Raw genomic sequence first — 22,164 nt, 5'->3', positions numbered from 1 at the left:
TTTTTATCACGCTTTTTCAATATATGAAAAACACACCTAATATGTATTTCCATTAATGTATTAATGATGTAGAATTTCTTAGCAGTTATTATATTCTCTAAGGGAAAAACTGTGGCTAAGTAGATGGGCTTAGAATAAGGTCTCGACATTCAATAACGTTAGGCTCTGTGACAGCAGCTGGGACATGAAGGACAGAGGAATGTTGGAATCAGCAGCTCAGGTTCAAAAGCTGTCAAAGTGATCAGGCTTACTGATTTTAGAGGACATATTAGGCGTTAAAATGCACAGGTGTTTGCCAGGTTGTTTTTTTAAGTCCGGCATGAATTTTTTACAAAAGCCACTCGAAAGTGCATAACATCTCCAAGTTACACAGTTTTACAAGAGGGCTATTTTGGGGGGCAAATACATTTGGGAATTTCAATTAACTCAGAAATTTAAACCTACTGTAGATTTATTTGGGTTTAAAATGCGCAGTTGCTAATTCAGTAATAGAACAATGTTTACAAGGTATATCGCAGAGGTTATATAGGTGAAAACTGAAATCAGTAATGCATGAACACATGCGTAAAGGCATTTTTATGTTCGGTTCTAGTGAATCTAACAGGATATATGTTGACTGGGCATTAAAAAGTATTGACGGTAACAATAAAAATTATCATTCAGGCAGAACAAGCATGTCATGAGTTACCAACTGCAGTTACAAATAACAGTGAATAAATATTTCAAAACTTTGATCAAGAATTAGTTCTAAGTTTCACGGGAAAAAAACAAGATGTAAATGCTGCAGACGTGATATCCTTTCTCTGAGGTAGGCCTGGAGCTGGCAAAGCATTAACGATGTACTTCAGCATTTTGAGATTCAGTCAAGCAGTTTGGTGTGTCTGCTATTTCTTCAGTGCTCTGGTAGACTAGTCTTTGAGATTTTGGAGGTGGGTTTGCAATGCACATAGTACTGAGTACGTTGTCACTGGATAATAAAGATTTTTGAAAAGTCAGAAGTGTGTGTCAATGGTCTGAACGTTGTATAATTTTAAAATAACATTTTAATATTTTTATTAATGTTATTTGGCCATGTTTAGGGATCTTGACAGTTTCTCAGCAGCATAAAGTAAAATACTTAATAAATATAACCTGTTCACAGGCAAATGTTTTCCCAAACCTAATAATTGAAAAAAAAATAAGAATCTTCAAGATAATGATAACTTGTTAGAAATGGAAATAGAGTATGTTATGCTTCTGTACTCCAAAAATAATTCCAGTTGTTTACATATGTGCTGTGACTGGAGGAGAAAAAATATTGCAAGATGAGAAATATATGAAGAAGAGACCCAAGGACTGAGGGATAAAAATATAAAGCTGGCTACTTGCCAGAATTGCAATGCATTGCCAAAATCAAAGCCTTATAAGTCTGAGGGCCTTTCGTGGGAAATTTTAGTCAGATGGAAAAGTAAAGCATGAAAAAAAACAATTTTAACATGCTATTTAGTTATGTAGATATGATTATTTTATGTTCAGAATTCCTGTTTCTATAACGCATCTACAACTGACTCTCTTTTCAAACAAATGTAGGTGCATCTTTCTCTGTTATCTGTTATCTGTTTTCCTTTGGTTTATGTGATAACATTCTCCACGTCTAACACATCCCCTGCGAACGACTCCTGCTGGCAGTCCCCATTTGCAATATCTCGTTTTGTGAGTCTGGGATCTTGGTGCATATCTCTATGGCTCCCGGGCCATGGTAATATCCACAGCTGGCCCGTTAAGCTAAGACTTATTCGAGTCATTGGGATCTTTGGAGGAAATGAGGAGTGAGCCACTGATTTTCAGTTAGCAAGCAATTGCTTCATCAGTCTCCTTGTTCCTGTTTCTCTCTGTCCTGCCTTCATGTTTTGCAGTAGGTTATTGTGGCATTGTATTTCTGTGTACTACTGAAGAAGCTTTATGTTCCTGGTCTCCCGGTTAGCCACAAGTATTTTCTAGTTACTTTAGCAAAAGATGACCTCTAAACATTACCCAGGCTTCTTCTGATGTTAGGGAACAGGAAAGACGTATGTATCAAACCCTTTTTTATAGCCTGACAGAAAGAAAAATCAACAAAGCATAGCTTAAAGGGAACTCTCTGATCTCAGGTAGAAAGGGTGCTTCACTTGCAGGCAGAATAAGATGGAGAAAGGGGAAGAAGGTACCTTCTGCTAGAACAGGAATGAAACAAATCATGGCAGAATTGAGATTTCTGTATTGGAAACTTCCTTCAAGGGTTTGGAACGAATTGTGGAAGACATGCATAAAACTGAAGTAATTATTAAGCCCAGCTTTTATATACAGTGGAGTTTCAAGGCGGTGGAAAACTTCATTCCTGAACAGGAACTAAAGATTTAGAGATTTGAAAAATGGTATAGAGGTGCAAGGAGAGGAATCATTCCTAAAATTAGAGAAGCAGAAACTAAAGGAAGTCTGAGAAATGCTAATGAAAGATCAGAATTTCCAAAAATGAAAAAGTAAAATAAAATACACCTTTTACCTCTCTTGGAAAGCTACTTTGCAAAGGGACCTTTGCATCACAAAGTCCAAGGGGTAGTTTGAGAAATATGTGGGGAAGTCTCTATTTAAGATAAATATACTGACACAAAAAGGAACATTTTCTGTGTAAAATAGTTTTCAGGTAATATTTCATGAAAATATGGTGCAATATTTGGTGCTCTTGCATTATTAGGAATGTACCTTTTGTTGGCCCGGTTGCTCTCTCTCCCTCTTTCTCTGAAACTGATTGTAGTGTGAGGCATACAAATATTTAGTGCTTTTGCATGTATTAATCTGTTTTATTTAATGTGTTACTCATGTTCTTTGCTGGTTGTAAATAGAGGTCATATAAGATGGTGTTAAATCTTTCTTAATTAATCTTTTTTTCTTATGTTTTCTCCAGTTATTTCACTAAGGTCACTGTAAAGTTAATGTAAGAAAAGAGAAATTTCCTTTCTAAGAGTGGAGCTCAATGCCATCTATGAATGTTTTTAAAAAGGACCTTCAAAAGTCTCAATTCTCCCTGAAAAAATGGCAAACATGCTGTTCCTTAGATGCTGATTTTCATGATCTACATGTTATCTGCGCACCATGTTGGCTTTGTTTGCTTGGGGATTTGAGTTGATTTGAATTTTTCTTCTACTTGAAAGCCCAACATTTCTCAGCGTAGGATTGGAAATTCAGGATGGATTCCTTCTTACGGGCAGAACAGATTTTTCTTGCTGGCTTTAGGTGAGCACCGGATTGGTTTGCCTGTAGTGCTTGGGGAATTTTAATCAATGCTGGTCTTTAGTAACATGCTTTAGGAACATGCAAATATCTGTGAGAAATGCTTGAGATGTAGGCCAGCTGCACTGGGTCATGGGTATGGGCTAGGTGACCTCTTAAGTTTGTTTCCAGCCTTATCTTCTGTAAATCTATGAACATTGCAATTTAGCCAGCAATTATTTGATGACTAGCAAACTGGAAAAGAAGGTAGTTCATTGATCCAAAACATTTCTCTGGACCGCATAGAGGGTTAAAAGCCAGCATCAGACCATCACCAAGTAGTTTTATCCTGAGGTCTTTAATGGGCATGTTGTCTTTCTGCCCATCCCTCGGCAGGGCTGAATTTCAACTACAGTGATCAAAGCTCAGCTGAAACAACACGTATGACATAGCCCCTTTTCAAACAAATGCTCTGAGTCCATTTCAGGTGAAAATGAGGTGAACTTTATTTACTTTTCATTTCCTCAACAGACAGTGTTATCTGGCTGAATGTCACTGTCTAATCAATTTAAATTATGTAATTATGTTAATCCTGTGCAGTGCAGTGCATGCAATAAATGGAAATAGTAAAGACTGGGATGATTCAACTCTTAAGTAATTTTCTGGAGAGTGAGAGGAGGTTAAACAGAAACTTTCTACCCCTTCTGCCTCCAGAAGTAAAACTCCAAGTGCTAAAATAGTTCTGCCATTTTTGTGTATTGTTTCTGGTACTTGACCTGCTGATGCTGCACTACGGGATGAGTGGGTGGGTTCTGCTCTTCCTTGGCATAGGGACAAACAGGAAGTGCGTAGCCATGGTAATTTTAACTACTTGACACTCCCTGTGATATTTAGGGGTTCATTTGAAAAATTTTTTTTTTTCAGTCAGAGCTTTAACAGACTCTTTGGAAAGAATCAAAAGGCATTTGTTTTTAGTAATGCTCTATTATTTAACATACCAGGTTATAAATTTACTAAGTTTTAATTGGCTTTCAGGAAAAAAAAACAGAGCAGCCACAACTTTTCCCAGTTTTTCTGCTGTTTTGGAGGTTATCTATTTCCAGCTCATTGTGCCAGCAAAAGTCATTATAGGTTTGACTTATAAAAGTAGAGTTCAGTACAAAGGTGGGTGAGGATATTCAGCCCATGTATACATTGTATCTTTGCTTGTAGTATTTAGTTACCCCTTTCCTTTTTATTACTACTCTTTAGATCACCAAAAAGCTCACGTAGGCAGTATTACACTCTCCATTCATTCTGTCTCTCTCCTTTCCCTGCTAGCAAACACACAGTCAGAGGCATGAGATATATGTTTTGGATGGATGATTTTTCTGCCTGTTCCTCCTCTACTGAAGCTGTAATTATAGTAGTCTTTCTACACGAATATTTAAATGGGACAGCATGAAAAAGGCAGGTGGAGCTTCTGAGAGGAAATAGAGGTTTAGAAGGCTGATACAGCTTTCCCCATCACCAAATGAAAGGCCAGTAGGAGGTTTTATTTTACGCATACAAGGTATTGGAATGTTGAACTTCTGCCTCTTAAAAATTTATTTCTTGCCAAAACCACCAAAGTAAGAGAGTTCATTAGCTTTGAGATTGGTTTGAAGGCAAATAAAAGTCAGAGTCATGAGATTAAGCTAATTTTTAACTTAAAACCGTTTAAAAGGTCTATCTCATTTCAAAGAAATTATCAAACCACATTAAAGGCAAACTAGGGTGTTCTGTACCCTTTAATATTATTACAGTTTCAAAAATTTTTATTAGATTCTCAGTAGATTAATGGTTTTGTAATAGTCTAAAAATCACCTATTGTGTTCTTGTTGATTCTTTTTTATGATAATGAGAATTTAGTAAGATATAAATTTTGCAAATAGCATTTTTTTAAATTCTGACAAATCTTAGAAGTGTTGAACTGATCAAGCAATATTAGGATTAATTGTGAGTCATAGTAGAATACCGTTACCCATTCATAATCATAGTTTCTTACTCAGACTTTGATAATATTTGGATATGGTGTTTTACGTTTGTATTTTTAATATACTTGACAGTAACATTAGATTAGAGAGTTTTTGTGGTGTCAAGGGTAATAAGATAAAGAAAAAGGGGAAAAGACTTCAGCAGGAGAAAGAAATTAATTTGTAAAGCTTTTATCAGTATTAAATTATATTTTGTGTATGGAGATATCTGCATATAAAAATTCAAATGCAAATTTACAGTGTCTGTATCTTTAACTGAAATTAAATTACAGTTGAGTAATAAGGATGAGGTTCAATTTGGTGGCTACACTGGAGAAAACGTGTCTTAGAATATCCAAATGCTATACTTCAGTGAGGTGGAAATGAAAGTCAGAGCTTTAAATTTAGTCCACCAAGGATACACTCCTAACTACACTAGAATATCCAAAGAACTTACTGTGATCCTGTTGAATATGTTAGGATGCCTGTATCCTTAAAGGCAGTCCACAGAAAGTGTAGTATCTAAGCAAGCTTAGTAAACTCGTGGTTCTTCAAAGGCTGCATACAGTAACTGTGTGTTCATGCAGGCTGTATTCCATTCAACATTCACTCTAGATCCTTTGTCATGTAATCAGATTAAAGTCTTGATCATGCCATTAGATATTGAAGCATGTTGTTGCAGATTTACTAGACCAAACAACAGCAGAAATAAACCCTTACCCTCCTACTACAATCTCTCCCCCAGCTCAGACTTTTTTTTTTTTTTTTAAAAGGAGTCCTCTCAAACTACGAGAGGAATTATCGCTTTAAAAGTTTGCGTCCTACCTCTAAGAAACTTGGCTTATTGCCTATTACATTTAAGATTTTCATGAGACCTGACTCTTAAACTTTTTTAACTTTAGGTTCAGTTCTTATTTGTAACAAGGTCCAAAGCAAGCTGTTCCTGTGGGCTTTATCAAAGACCATTAAGTAAAAGAAACATTTAGGAAAGCAACTAATTATTTAAGCACTTCATTAAAGCTCTTCAAAGACACCTTTGCCTGTGGTTAGTGTACCTGTGGTTAGCGATAACCTTCCTCTGACTACTTCCCATTGTGTATTTAAATGACTTGAAGGATTCCCCCGCCTCTAATTTATTATTTCAGATGTTAGAACCCTGCTTAAAGACATAGAAAGATTTTTCTACTGACTTAATCCAGTGTCAGGCCAAATCACTCACACTAGCTGAAATCGACTGGATTTGATGTAATTGTCTGATCCAACATTGGGAAGGAAGAGCATTGCACTGAATCATCTAGTCAGTATAGCATGAGAGGTTGCAGTTGTGGTTAGTGTACATAGCCCAAATCTCGTATACATTGCCACCAAAGTAAAATCAGCACTCCATCTGTTTGCATGGTCCTTTCAGTATTGCGCCTTTCTTCTTCATTAGAACAGATTCCAGAGCTTGTTTGTCATTTTCACTGGGAGTTTGCTCTAAGCAGATTCACAGGTGTGCATCAGAAACAGTTCATGTTTTGGGGTTCCAAAAAAGTCAGAGGGCTTCAAGCACAGTTTTCCTGCGTTTGAAACTGAAACTCGCAGGATGTTAACATTTCAGTGTGTTTACTTTCATTTCTTTTACTGGAGTCAGGACCACAACCCAGGTTTGGTGTAATAATAAAATTATGATCTTGGGCAAACTAGGACACGCTTCCTCCATCCTAGATAGTATAAAAACCTGAGACTTTGGAATTATGATGAGGAAGAGATATGTACTTCAGTGGTGCTTTGGCTTTTAATTGTCAAAGTCACAAGCACTGGCATGAAGTCATTTTTAATTAAGATACACTGGTGTAAATTCAAAACTAAAGTTGAACTATGCCATCAAGGTATGCAAGAAATGATATGGATTTTTCTCATGTAGTCCATATGGTAGAGAAGGGCTGACAAATCATTCATAACATAAAAACGTGAATTCAAAAGATTTTCAGTGATAAACATTTCTTAAAAAGAAATGTGCATTTTTAGTTGTTCTCGGTGACAACAGTTACACAGAATAATGAAGGGCCTGAAGGCAGACCATGTTTGGCCTACGTAGCTCATCACTCCATAAGAAAATAGTTATTTCCCAGCTTTTGGTTCAACATAAGTCAAAAAATGTTATAATGAATGTTGTTGTGCTCTCAATGTCTTCTTTATGACACTTTTCATTTTGCCTTTTTGCCTGACCTTACCAGTAGAAACACTGTTTTGTGGGACCTAGCCTGTAAAGAAGCCCTCTCCACAGATGCATGAGAGTGTTGTCATTATACTAGTGCAGAAATGGCCAGCCTCTGGCATGGGGCAACCTGCAGCCACCAGAAGAGTTCGCCTGCCTCACTAGATACTATTCCAATACCCTGTTTTGCAATGACTGCCAGGTCGGGGTCATACATGTCAGAGCATCTGTGATGTGTGGAGAAGGAGAGCTAGTAGCCATTAATCACATGATGAATTTATGTCTGGTTGAGTGACTGGCAAGGCATGGTAGTGCCTTGAGTTAAACGCATGTGGCCTATCAAAAAGCATTGACCACCCATGTAATACAACACGAGATAGATGTGTGATTGACAAATAGTGAAAGGAATGAAACATGGCTGGCTGGAGAGCCAGATGTCAAATGCAGAATAAAAAGCAAAAGCCCTGTGGAGATTAATATTCTTTTTCTTTAGTCTTAGTATAACGATGGGGTCCTTGAAACAATATTATATGAGAAAAATATTCACTAAATGTCTTAACCTTCAAATTAATGGATTCCTTTTCATAGCTATATTTATATGCTGAGGCAGAACTTTTAACAAATGGTTCATTTTGGTTTGGGGTGGCTTGGAAATCTTTCTGAAAATACTTTTGATGGAAGAAAGATGTGTAGGCAGTACATTTAAGCTCTTTTTGTCAAAACATCACATGGCTACAAAAACTACCTATGCATAATACCGACCAGATGGATTCCTGGCCCTCAAGAAAGGGCCTTGTTATGAGGACTAGAGGATTATTTTTTTTTTTAAACCTCGTCCTTGTTTTGACATGACTTCATATGTGATTGTAAGTCATTTCAGTCGGTCTGACTGTGCCTTATCTTATCCGTATGGAATCTATTTTGCAATTCTCACATACAAAATCTCTGATAAGTGCAGATAACATAATTATCATACAAAAAGGATGGCTGTGAATATCCATTTCTGACAGGTAGTTTTTTCTAAATACAAGAGCTTTAATTTGGTAAAGTAATGGAAGTAGTGCTTAGAATGACAGGAATTCTTTTCCTCTTTCAACTATTTAACACACAACTCGGTCCAAAGAAGCATTAGTTCATTATTTTTTCAGTGAGAACTGCTTAAGATTCTGTAGCGTAATCAGATTTTGTCACAGAACCACAGGGGAAAGCCAGATGTGTAGTTCTTAATAGCTGGAAAGGAATGAATTAGAGTTATGCTAGGGAGACTATCTTGTGTGATAAAAAAAACTATTGTAGGGCTGTTAAGCTTTAGTATGGAGACATGAAGCATTTTAAAATCCAAGCACATTGATTTGTTAAAGACTAGGTTACGTCCCACTGTTGTCATCCTGTGGGCCTGCATATCTCACCCCTGTAGGCACCTTATATATGTTTGCCATTTTCAGGTTGTCTTCTGTTTTATTTATGTTATCTCAGATTTTCTTAATTTCTTTTCCTGAAGGCAGTGTATTTCAGCTTACCTAATTTTAGGAAAGATTTTTTGGGTTTCAGAGGAGTAGAGGTGAGTGAAATTCCCTTCAGAGATTGTGAGTCTGTCATAAGAGCCTCACCTTTTCCTCAGAAGGAAATGGCCTACAACTGCTGATACTGTGTTTGATAGAAACTCATTGCCATTTTAATTTAGGCCTAGCATGGCAAACCTGAAAAGTAGAAGAAATACTGTTGCAACAGTTTACTATGTAAAATCATTCTTATATCTGGTATTGCTGTACAATGGTAGCATCCAATCAGATAGGTCTCTTTGCTGTGAAGAGGTGGGGAGAAGTGGGAACTGCAGACTCTTCGCACTTTGGAGCAACTTAGTTTGTTGAAACACTGTTCCCCATGCTAAGCAGTACCATCTCCCTCCCATTCATATTTATTTTTAATCCACTTTTCATCTAGTCTTGCATTTAGTTTTGAAGCACCATGAAGCAGAGACAGTGTTGGTACAAGAAAGCTGAATTCACAGAGTTAGAGAATGAACAAGTGAGTAGTTGGACTAACAAAGCCTGATTTCCCATGCTTTGGATCTTCTGGTTCTTTCCATGTTTCTACAGGAAAAGCTTTTCCATATCTTCCCTATCTTCTCTGACTGCCTTCTGGACAAAACGGTGTTATAGGTGGTTTGTGTAACTATTACATGTGATTTGGAGCTTTAGGAGTACAGATTGGTCATCAGGGTGATGGCAAAAAACAGATTGTTGAGCCTGGGCTTTGGCCTTTCCCTCGATGGGAGCACTTTTTTTCCTCCTACCAGCCTTTGACATTTAAGAAACTTACTGCATTGCTCTTTCATTGTTGAAGTTAGTGAGTAGGCTCAAAGTTAGTAGGATGGGCGGAGATAATGAAATGGAATCGAGGACACTGCTTGCTCAGGAGTCAATTCCAGTTAATACTTGTGTTCACCTAGAGACAAAAGCAACAACAAAACAACAAAGCAAGCTGTATTAAAATACTGGGTTCTGTTCTACAGACCAGTGTCCTTTTCTAAAGAGAGAAAAGTGTAACACTGCAATGACACTGAATACCTGTAATGTGTGATAACAAGAATAAATTAAGGATGATATTTCTTGCGTACATATGTGCACAAATTATTTGGAGTGTAAAGTGAAGTACTCTGAACTAAGGAAGTTCTAGAGTTTCAGTTCCTCTTTTCTATGCAAATGCCAGCCATATTATGTTCCAGCCTTTAATTATGTGCTTATGCACTATTTTCACACACAGACACACACTTGTTACTGTTAGATATTTTTCCTCTTCATTGTTCATTGTGCAATAGCAGTGTTATTTGTTACATGCTGTTTAAACCCCACTCTCAAGGGAGTTATTAGTTTATTTCTAACCTTTCCTATGACTGCTATAGCTAAATTTCTGAATGCTTCAGAAACAGTACATTTTCACATTATCCTCCTGAAATGGAGCTTTTGTCTTCCCATTTCACAGATGAAGGTGAGGCAGTTGTTCAAAGTGTCTGCTAGAAGGTTAGTGTGGAGAGCTAACTTGATGGTGGTCAGTTTAAAATGCTTGGAACTAGGTATTTACAGATCATTAAAATTTTGTAGCATGTGTTCAAGCAAATTGCAGCAGTGACTTTTCAGCATTTAAGAGAAACTAACTCCAGGGTATGAAGTCTCAGAGAAAAAGAGGAAATTAGCACCTGTTACCTCATGGTTAATTCCAGAGGAACAGATTTTCTCCTCATGAGTCAATGCTAGGAGTTATCAGATATAACCTGACAGAGCACACCACGTAAAACCTGTGTGGGAGAAGACTGAGGTCCAGTGGATTCATTGGAGGCCCTCAGCTGAGGTACAAATTACATGATAGGGCGCAAGTTTGTGCTTATGCACATCAATCCTTTACACATACAGAAGTTGGTTGTCTAGTCAGACCACCCTCTGAACCATACAAATGCTCTCCTGAGGGTAGATATTCGTTACAGCCTGTAGATTGGTTACTTACTGTTCTTTGATGTCTTAGACAGAGTGCCAAGGTGCTATCATGATTATCTAGCATAAAATACACAGCAAGCCAAGAAAGGTTTTTCTCATGTAATCTTTATTGTGGAGAAGGGCTGATGAATCGTTTGTAGAGACTGGGGATACAGAGACTGTGTTAGAGCAGTTAGGCTTGCTAATCACAGAAAGTAACCATTGTTTGATGTTTCCATGAGAGAGTCCTCCATTAACTGCAGTTGAACTTGACTGAGTGTGAAATTAAAAAGGAGACTCAGATTTCAAGACACTCCCTCAGGTTCTCAAAAGTATGCTAACCGGCACTGTGGGAGACCTCCTAAAACAACTAAGGATACTTAAAGGAAAGAGGCCATGACAACATGAAAAGAAAACCTTTATATTATCACTGAACCCACAAAGTTGGTCAAGATCAGTCACACTTTATTAACTGTTAAACAGTAGGCTTGCATTAAATGCTCCTTTTGCAAGGTCTGATTCCAGCTGTGCTTGATGAGCATCTACAGTGCCAGGAACTGGAAGTGTTTAATACAGGACAGAAAAGTCTGTGAAAATGAATGTAAGAGAAATTGTCAAGAGACTACATATTAGGGTATTGCCTAGCTTTAAGAAAATGTATTTAAAACTTAAACTTGACAGAGATAAAAGGTTTTAGAGGCTATGTTGGCTTCTGGTGACAACTGGAATCTAAGACAGGAATTTGAGAGACCTGATTGCTGGCTTGGATTATGGCACTGGAGACACTTTAATCTTTCTTTGTTTCTCTACCTGTAAAATGAGGGAGGCATGTAGATCCCACAGCTACCTACTAGTGTGGAATTTGAAACTCTGGAAACTAGTATCATTCCTAAATATTAATAACCCTCATTTATACCATGTTTATTAGACATGAGGTTGGAGTGTAAGAAGGGCCTTATCCTTTGTCTCTGATTGTCTTATAATACAACGTTAATGTCGCCTTGGAACATTCCATTTGTAATGCTTGGTAGGAATAAATGCTGTAGGAATAAATGAAACCACCATAAATTCAGGATTATGACATATTCTAGGATTAAGGGGAAGCCTTTAGCCAAGAATATGTACATGTATCAGTTTATTCTACTTTGCTCCATGTGAAAGATCTTTAAAAGCTTTTCCTGATTCTGAGAGAGAATGTCCCTTGAGATATTTCTTGGATATTTATCACAGTATTCTTTGCAAATAACAATGGTTAGAAAGGCTTTTAGTATTTTATGCTTTCTACCATCTGGTAGTATAGAATTCCTCTTAAAGACAGTGTTTTAATATTTACTCAGGGTTCACTTCCAAGTAAAAGCAGTATTACTCATTTCACTGTTGATACGTGAATATCATTCTGTTATATGGGCAGTTCTTGTGGCATGAATATATATTTTCAGATCTAGCTATTCATTTTACTGGGGTACGCTTTCTGATGGAAACGTTTTGTGTCTTTGGCTGTAGCTACCGTTGACCTCCGTATAATTGTCATTGTTATTTCAGGATTTAAAAGGAAAGCAAAAAGGTGATGGTCTCTGAAGGCTTATGCTATAAAAAAGTGTATCATATTTCATTTAGTACTCTCATTTGTAGAACAGTCTTTGAACATTCAAGTACTGCTAGCTCTTTATCATTCTTTCATCATCTAACAAGATAAATTGGGAAAATTGTTGTATTGTCAACACAACCTTAAAATACTAATAAAAATACTAATTAAAAAAACCCAACAACTGAAAAAAAAATCTCTATGATCCTTTAAAGAAGGAGCAAGCTGGAATCCTGTGGAATGATATCTATGAAGACAGGCCATGGTATGCACACTGAAAAATGGTATTTGGTGTTATTAGAAATAAATGTACATCCTGTAATTCACTGTAATGTATTTTCAAAGCCATGAAGCCTGTGCTGGTGATCTCTAGGAAACAGATTTGTCTGTTAGCCAACTAATTACCAGATAAGTGCCCAGAGCAAGCACCTGCCATCCCCTTCATAAAACTGTGCTATGCACAGGGAAATAAATAGTGACAGATCCCCATCCTGAATATGTCCACATTGTGCTGCTAGGTTCATTCTTCATTTCAAGTCATTACTTGGATGACTGTGATTTTTTTGAATCACGAACTTTTCCCACTTAAAATATCTCTCAGTTCTCTTGTGGTTGCAAGTGCTAACTGGAACGCCAGCTTGCATGTCAGTTGTTTCCAACATAGTGATTGACAGCCCCCACACCTTATTTGAAAAAAAAAAAAAAAAAAAAAAAGAGGCAGTTCAGAATGCAGACATCACCCTGGCTATATTTCAGTGTTGCTTCTAACCTTGAACGATGGGTTATTTTGACAATGCATTGTTTGTCTAGTGGTAGGATACTAAGTCACTATGTTTAATAGCAGCACAAAGTACAAATATGTAAAAAAAGAGTCAACTCATGGCTGGAAGCATTTATAGGTAAATATAAAGAAACAAGCTAAAACAAGTGAGTATAATGGAAAGCAGCACAAGACTGTGTTTTAAACATTTTGGAGGTGTTTTTTGGCTTGTGTTTTCTTAGTTGTTTATTTCTCTTTTTGTCTGTTTTGTTAGTTGATCTTTTTGGTTCTTTCCCTCCTCCTCAAAGTGTATATCAAAAAGGAAGTAATTTTAAAAGCCCCAGTTACTCAGCCTTCTGTCTAGCTTTTAATGCATTATGAATTTTGAGGGCTCATTGAGGGAATAATCCTTAAAGACTGTTTGGAGGAGGAAAAAAAAGTAGGTAGGCAAGGGCCTACCCTTAGGTAAGAACACTGAAGAGAGCAGAGAGATGTCTGCCAAGAAAAATGTCAGCGGAGACTTTACAGTAACGGTGGGAAGTTCAGGTACAGTAACTCATAGAGAATTGGTTTCATTTATACTCTTACATGGGAATATTAAAGTTTGAATTTAATGTTAATGTAGGAGGAGGAAGTTCCAGAGGTGGGTCTGCATGACGTGGACAGAAAGTCATGATATGGCATATCACTCCAAATTTGCATTCCTATTGGCATCTCTGCTTTTGTTCATCAGGAGAGGCCATATGGTCAGATGATGCAGGAAAGAAATGGGGAGAAGTAGGAAGAAAACAGGACAGACAGGAGGAGATTATAGTAGTAATCAAGGTGAGAGGTAGTTGAGTAATGGGAAAGGTGTTTTTTCTACACTGACCAAAGGAATCAGACAGCTCATGCAGGTGTGACTGGGAGAGAAGAAGGAATTTGCTGACTTGCTATGCAGGTCATGGATAGGCCCTCGTTAAAGATGATCTCCATAAGGGATGACAAACCTGGAAGAAGCTGACAAATTTGATGCAGCTGAGTTTAAGGTCAATCAATCTCTATTACCTCCCATTATTAAATGTATTTTATGTTTGTATTTGACCATGGTCCAGCTGCTAACAGTCTTGTTTACCTGACTTGATTGGGTCATGCGTGGTGATCTTGATGTAAATAAGGAATTAGTAACTGGAATGAGTTCAGCGTAGGGTCACAGAGATGGTCAGGTGCTGGAGCCTGGCTGAGGGACCAGGCTTGTTCAAGCCTGGAGAAGGGGAGGCTTCAGGAGACCCTAGCAGAAGCCACCCCAATGTCTGTGGGAAGATTATTGAGAAGACCGAGCCAAGTGCTTCGCAGTGGCGTGTGTGGGAGGACAAGAGACTGGGCATAAGCTGAAACTAGAGTTTCAGACTGGATATGAAGAGAAACATTTTCCCCATGAAAATGATTAAACAGTGGAACAAAGGCCCAGAGAGGCTGTGCAGTCTCCATCCTTGGACCTTTTCAAAGCCCAACTAATTTAGTCCCTGAGCAAGCTAGGTCATAGCTGATCCTTCTTTGAGCGGGAAGATGGAGCAGATGCAGTCTGAATTATCCTAGGACAGTAAGACAGTTTTAGTGACTCCAGCTATTTCCAAGATGCTTTGATTAACTTATTTTCTTGCTGTAACTTCAGTGATAATGATTTGGGGTTAATAGATTAAGAATCCTAATGATTGCTAAGACACTGACCATTTACTGAGAAATTAATATTAAACCTGTATTTATCCTTCAGCTAAGTTCTTTCCCCTCGCATATTAAAGCATACAGTCATACATCACACACATACACAAACATATGTATGTATGCACACAAAAAGAAGAAACAGTATGAAATTCCTTTGCAAAAGTGCCTGGGTGCTTTATTTGTTTTTTCAAGGTTTCCCGTGTCTTAAAATGGGTAAGTAAACTCTGTGTGTATTTGGAATCAGTGAATTCCTAGGAATGGTGTACAGCTGATAACATCTGACACAACCGTGCTTCTAGACAGTGTTTTCTCTTAACGACACAGCACTGTGCATTCATTGGAATACATGGTGGCAGGGACACTTCTTATGGGAATTACCGTGTTAACTCCATTAGAAGAAAATATTTTGTATGCCATTTATTTTCTACTTAAGATCAGCATTCCACATTTGCAGAAGGCTGGTAGAATTTCATAAGTAATAAATCAAAGGAGCTCTCTTAATACCTACAGAACTAAATGTGTCTTCCGGAACTATTTAAAAAAAATTAATTTACATATTTTTTGGATGTGTAATCTGTGTGACCTTCAGTAACTGTTTGTTTTCTAAATCTGAAAAATGTCTCCAAAGCGTAATAGCCCAGAGTTTCAAATAGCGCAGTAGGATATGTAATGCATATTTTAACAAGTTTTCTTTTAATTTGTCACACAGGCTTGTTGTGCATGATTTTATAAAAGTCCATGTATTTAAAGCCAGTAGTACAAGTGTGTAAGATGTACTTGGTTGGGCTAAAAAATTCAGAAGTCTAATTTATCTTGAGATATGCTCAGTCAAGTAGTTTTTCACAGCAGTTAGCTAACACTTCAAGCTCTAACAGTGCCCCTGAGCCATAAAAGAAATTTGCATGTAAGAAATGTTTTGAATGTATTAAAACCTCAGCTCAGAGCTAAAGAGTTGCTCTCATGTCTTTGTTGACTAACATGAAGTGAGATCTTACGAAAAGCTAGGGTGTGATCGACAGATGCCAAAGCTTAGGTTTTGATGTGATTATATACTTCTTTCGTGCACAGCAGTTTAAGTCTGGGAGCAGAGCTTCAGAAAGACAGCAATCAATGGGTCTGTGCAAGAGTACACAAAATATATTACACTTGGCAGTCGTTAAGGCAGAATTATTTAAAAAATAATCTGAAATGCATTTGATCATACACTAGATGGTTAATAATTTATATTATACCTTATTAGCAAAGTCTTGTGTTTACTTTGTGGCTGCCAAAACAAGATGAAAGGCTGCCTCCATGGAAATACAAGATGCTTAGCTCAAAGTGTCTGCCTTCACGTTTCAGTTTGATAATTTCCCTTCTTCCCCTCATTTTGATTAATAGTATATGGGTTTAAACCTTAGAGTACCTTTTCCTTCATTGCAGTCCTTTTTAGGGAGAGCAATGCCCCTTTTTAACAACAACCCTACCAAAGAGTTTGTAGCCTATCAAGACTTAAATTCGTATAAACACATATTTCTGGAAACTTCTTTACCTTAGGATTTCCTCCAAGTATTTTTTCAGTAAAAGAGGCTTTGGATTTGGTTCTAAATTCCACTGAACTGAATCATTATGCTAATCTTCCTGAGTCTTGCAGCTACAAAAGTGTGATTTCTGAGCTCAGCTTAAGAAACTTGCACTCTGACTAGTGATTGTGTATAGTAAATATCACCAGTTATATCAGTTCAGAATATTACAGAAATGCCTTGAAGATTTCCTTGAAAAGCTAATGCACTGCAAATATTTTGTCTAAAGATACAAATAAGGGCCTTTCAGAATTAATACTTCTATAAAGTGAGAGCACAGGGAGTGGACCAGTGAAACCATTAGTTAGACAAATGAGATCTTTGCTTCCACCCAGGTTTTTTACACCAAAGGTGCATAACAGAGCTCCAATTATCTTGGTTTTCTGTGGAGAACTCCCCTCCCTACAAAATATGAAAGATCTTTTCTGCAGGTGTCTTGGATAGCTCTTTGAGGTAGAGTATATGGGAGGGTTTCAGAATATAGCACTACAGTATTGCAAACCCTGAAGTTCATATGACAGCCCAAAGAAGCTCTTGTAATTTGCCCCGTCTGCCCTAGAAGGCTTAATTTTAGTTTAATTTTCTGTAACTTCATCCTTTTACCTCCTTCTCTGTGCATGCAATACACACTACAATATATACTGTATACTTTACCTGAAAACTAGTTCCTCAAACAGCCTACAGAAGGACTTTTTACCTAAATAAAAATATATATACAGTGTTTTTCACTATCACAGCTGGTAACACGATACTTGTATATTAGAAAGAACTGGTTATATTCTAGCCAGGCACTTCACTGTCGTCCAGACTGCCCCTTAGCTCAGGCTTAAGGGAGCGCAAGAACGTGGTCGGCTTAGCAGAGCACTCCTCTTCCCACGGAGTTTTGTGCCATGCCTTACCAAGCTGCACGACAGGCTCTTAGGAAGAGGCATCTACCTGCAGGTGTCTCTGAGAGATTATCATGTTTTTAAAAGCTGTTGTAGGAATTGCAGGGGACACAAAAGGCTGCCATTTTCTAAAGGAGCCTTTCAGTTGCAGGGAACCAGATGTACCCTTTTCTACAAATGAGTCTTCTGTGACAATAATGACAGAAATTTTCAAGGAAGCCAGTGGTATTACCCATGCATCAGTGTTGCAAGGCAGAATTTTGGGGCAAACTAGAGAATAGTTCTTGGAAAACATGGATCAGATTAACATATTCGTTACTTTTCTTGAAAGAAAATATTTGGCAGGATCAACTGAAGAAATATACGTTATCAAACAGAAATGCAGTAGTGTTTTAAGCGATAAGCTGGGAAGTACATTTTAAAGAAAGGGGTCACTTTAGTTTGCAAATTGTGATCTTTTTGTCCATATAAGAATAGTTCAATCCATGAGAAAATTTGTAAAGAATTCAGGTTAGCAAGGTAACAGTAGTATTTCATGTGTGCATCTATTGAAAGAAGAACTTCTGGTTTAAATTGTTTAACAGTCTCTTGTATGATCTGAGATCCTGTGAAAATCTGAAAGTTTTGAGTGGTTTAGAAAATGTGACTGCTGGTAGAAACAAATGCATCAGAGTTCAAAATATAAGACCGAAGGAAAACAAAAGCATAGTGGAACGGTGGGAGCTGTTCCTCCTGTACCTGTACAGTTAAGTTTCAATATTAGTAAAATACTGTAAGAGAAAGTCTCATCTACAGAAAGAAACAAAAAATGGGTTTAGTGTATCAGTATGATCATCTAATTTTTGTGAAATATGATAAAGTAAGGAAGAAAATGGAGTTCACAACTTTACAGGCTGACTTACTTGGATGAAATAGCACTGGGACAACTGGCCGTGGGGCCGGTGGCGTCCCCCACCACCAGAACTTTTGTAAGTCTTGCTAAAACCTCTTTTGCCATTTGGTCGTACTAGCAGTATGCAGCACTACCTAAAGCATATGCACTGCATGTTGCAATAGAAGTTTAAGAAAACAGTATGGTAACAAAAAAACAGTATAGGCTATTCATGACCAAAATTATACCAATAAGATGAGACTATTTGGTTTTATGCTGTAAAGCAGAAATGAAGTGCCAGTGAAGTCACTACTGAAAACTACTGCACAGGACCATGAATGAATGCATGAAATACTACTGTGTTTAACTGTTAGTAAAAGGGGGGGGGGGCAGTCCCTCAAAACCTTTTACAAATTGTAACTTGTGCTTGGGGTGTTTTGCTGGCTCTCCCCAGTCTTGCAGGGACAGGTATATAGGAACTGAGGCGGAGCATTGAGGAGAAAGTTACAAAGCCATTTATGAGGTACTGGCCCTTTTTACCTGTTTTCCAAGGGATAACATCTAGTCTTGTACAACTAAGTATTCAGGACTTTACTGATTATCAAGCTGTGTAGAAATATTTAATAAGGAGTTGGGAGTCTGACTGTAGTCAGCCAAACTTTAAGTCATGAATTGGTGAAAATTAAGTATCAGAAGAAATCAGTCTTTGGTTGTATTCATATTTTTACAGCCTTATTCATTCTTTTAAATCACCTTAGCCTTAGTGTTAACGTACCAACGATACATGTAAAAATGGGTCATGACCATAAATTATGCACCTTAGATTGGTAGAGATTTGTGAGACCTGCAAAGAAAAGAAAGGCTTTATAAACATCTAGAAAGAATAAATTGCAAATGAGTTCTGATTAATATATAAAAAAACCTTAATACCATATGGTTTCCAGTTTATTCTGCAGGAAAAGGTTAATCAGCTTTGATTTGGGGGGATAAAATAGCTGTGGCCAGTTACTAAAATTTCAGATGCATTAGGAATTTATTGTAATTAATAACTTAACAATATGAAGCAGTTTCCTAGTTTTTGATGAAGCTAACATGTTCTGCGCAATATAGACTGAAGTCCTGGAATAGTATGGTTCTTGTGCCTTACACTGTGGAGAACTACACCCCCATTTGCTTCCCTGTTTCCTTTTCCTCTGTTTACCCAGTTGATGGTCTTCTGGGTGCAGTATATATAAGGAGTCATCCTCATTTCGTAGGTCACTTGTTCAGTAACCCTTTGCCTGTGTAAATTGTGATCAAAATCATACCTCGGATGTTAGAATAGCACTTACGCCAGGCGGTCATTTACCCCTTTGATGTTTACTTACCTAACCAGTAGTAATCATTATTTTCCTTCTGCATTTACGATAATGGAGCTGATTCCTGAAATGGAAGACAGGAGGCAGTTACAGACAGTTTGAATTGTGCAGTCACACTTTCATGGGCAGGCAGCTTTCTTGGAGCTTTGATATTTCTTCAGGTTTGCCCGGAAATACGTTTGGTAAAAGAGGGAGTCGGACATCTGGTCTGTATTTTCAGGTGACCCTGTTTCAGCTGCTTGGAAATACAAGATTATCCAGATAGGTACTCTCTGGGTCCCTGACTTGTTTTATACGAAATGTGAAGGGAAAAAAATAAAATTAAAAACCTTTTTTAACTGGAAAATTTCAAACCAATTAAAAATCCAGCTAAGCTCAGTTGAATTCCTAAGAAATTCTTGAAATGGAGGGAGGAAAAGAGAAATTGTGAACAGAAATATTGAATCTTCCGATGCAAGATCGTTACACCTTTGTTTAATTACACCTCTACCACTTGTGCCTCTTGCAAATGTCATCAGATTACAGTTTTAATAGAAGTTTTTTCTTGTGCGTATCTACAATGCTAGCGTGCTGAACCGAACAAGGTTGCAAGAGAGAAGAGTTTCTTATTCTTTCCACTTGGATTTTCAGCTGAAATAGTGACTCGATGTCTGTAACTTGTGCTGCAGTTAAAAGTCCGCATATTCTGGAGGGATCTTGGTGCTTGCAGTCAGGTTGAGGATGGTAATGGCAGGCACAGCAGGGAGTTTGGATTCAATATGCTGAATGAGAAGGTGAGTGTTTCAGCCCAGCTGCCTCCTGAGGGTCAGGGGAGAGGAAAAGCCCTGTGGGAGGATTTTCAAGCACCACTGAGCTGGCACACCAGGAGACGATGATTGACTTTAGAAAAGCCCTGCTGTGCAAAGGATTGTTGTGTTGCGGTCCCCTTTATCACTGGTTAGACATTTCTTTTGAAGAAGCCAGAAATGGGAGAGTAGTGAGATAACAGCAAAACAAACAAATAAAAAAATCATCATCAAACAATTCTTTGATGACACTGAAGTCTGGAGATCTGTTTCTGTTGCTAAAAGCTTCATTGATACGGCAGTTAATTTCATGAGAAAGATTGACTTTGTATGGCACCGGTGAGGTTTCTGAATGAAAAACTAGTGACCTGGTGATGATGCAGTGCAGGTTGAGTTGTTGTTCATCTTGAAAAGGGGTATTAATTTGAACCTCAGTATAAAGAGGGTTTTTTTGTATTTGGTGTGTACGGTCAGAAATACATGACGCAGTTTTAATATGTGCATTTCTTCACAGGAGTTCAGACACGCACCACAGAAAGGCACAAACTGGAAAGCGCACTCTTCTGCTGAGGTCCCAGTGAAAACACCGCTCAGCTTGTGGATGGCTTTGCAGCTCCCATGGCAACAAGAAGGAGGTGGACTGAAGATATTATCTGTCAGCCTGGCTCTACTGGCAGTTCTTGTTATGTTTTACTACGGAGGAATGAAAATAGAACTGTGAACTGTACGAGGCTTTTATGAAAACAATAAAACTGCTGTTTAAAAGCTTCAAAGGAAATATTTTTACCAACAATTCTTTTTTTTTTTTTTTTTTAAATAAGCTAATATGAATTGGGCAATAATTTGTACTCACCCTATGCCTTTCCTGTCATTCATAGGAGAGAATGTTAATAAGCTCTAGGACAAGTCTCTTGCAAAAATTTGAGATTCTTGGTTGACAGAAGACTTTGCTGCATCTTTCCTCTTCTTTTTTTCTGAAATGATGCAATGTTTATATTGCTAACTCTTTTCAAAACTGCTGTAGCAGGTAAAATTGCATGCAGGAAACTCATGAAAAGAAATCTTTCTACTGAGTGGTGTTCTATTGAGTAATATTTTATGGACAGAACATCTAAGGCTTCCTTAAAGATTTTGCTTAATGCCGTGTGGTGGTTTGATATTTGTCTTTTTACGTTAGAATCAAACACTGCTGGGCTATTAAAGTTTGTCATTTGTTGCTATTGATTTTGCTTTTGCGTCTGAAAGAATTTTTGGCCTGCCATCTTGCCCCTCTCAACTTCACAATGAGTTAGTAGGCTTTGTTAATACAACAAGAATTATTCTTTACATAGAAATAGTTTTAAAGGTATTCGTTTTTATTATTGAATGGGAAGAGGGAATTCTGGTGGTAGAATTCTGTTAAAAGATGGATTTAATACAGTCTCTATAGATTTAGTATAATGCTCAGAACTAAATGTGAATCTCAGCTGTGCGTTGGATCATGCTGTGTATAACAATATTGCTCTGTTAGTGGGGAAGTTACATTTTGCACACTGCAAATTTCTAATTACTTTTGTCAAGCTTTTTTTGTCATGACAGGATCTCCACTCACCTTGAGATTGTGCTGGTCAGTCAGGGACTGGACTCTGTGCCCAGTTCTGCCAGCAGCTGATTGCATGATATTGTTCGTTTGTTTGTTCATGCCTTGTCACCTTTCTGGATCTTCATCCAGACTTCCACTTGCAAAGTCTGTTTAAAATTTTAAAAGCAGGAACTGT

General features: G+C 37.6%; 1 protein-coding gene across 9 annotated transcripts in view; it reads left to right on the top strand.

The window, feature by feature from the left end:
* The window catches only part of CDKAL1 (CDKAL1 threonylcarbamoyladenosine tRNA methylthiotransferase), a 421,562-nt gene extending 399,931 nt beyond the window's left edge, over nucleotides 1–21,631 (top strand). For 5 of the 9 annotated variants that reach the window (XM_075083908.1, XM_075083915.1, XM_075083910.1 and 2 more), the window contains 2 exons: nucleotides 20,291–20,395; nucleotides 20,922–21,631. In XM_075083908.1, the coding sequence (XP_074940009.1) occupies nucleotides 20,291–20,395; nucleotides 20,922–21,128 (312 nt within the window). In that variant the 3' untranslated portion in view covers nucleotides 21,129–21,631. The remainder of the gene's footprint in view (nucleotides 1–20,290; nucleotides 20,396–20,921) is intronic. The other 4 variants (XM_075083912.1, XM_075083916.1, XM_075083914.1 and 1 more) reach the window with 1 other exon arrangement.
* The last annotated feature ends 533 nt before the right edge of the window (nucleotides 21,632–22,164 follow it).

This window comes from Phalacrocorax aristotelis, chromosome 2 (assembly GCF_949628215.1).
Source record: "Phalacrocorax aristotelis chromosome 2, bGulAri2.1, whole genome shotgun sequence".
NCBI lineage: Eukaryota > Metazoa > Chordata > Aves > Suliformes > Phalacrocoracidae > Phalacrocorax > Phalacrocorax aristotelis.
Note: the sequence above shows the minus strand (reverse complement) of the source record. Positions and strands in the feature narration are given on the sequence as shown.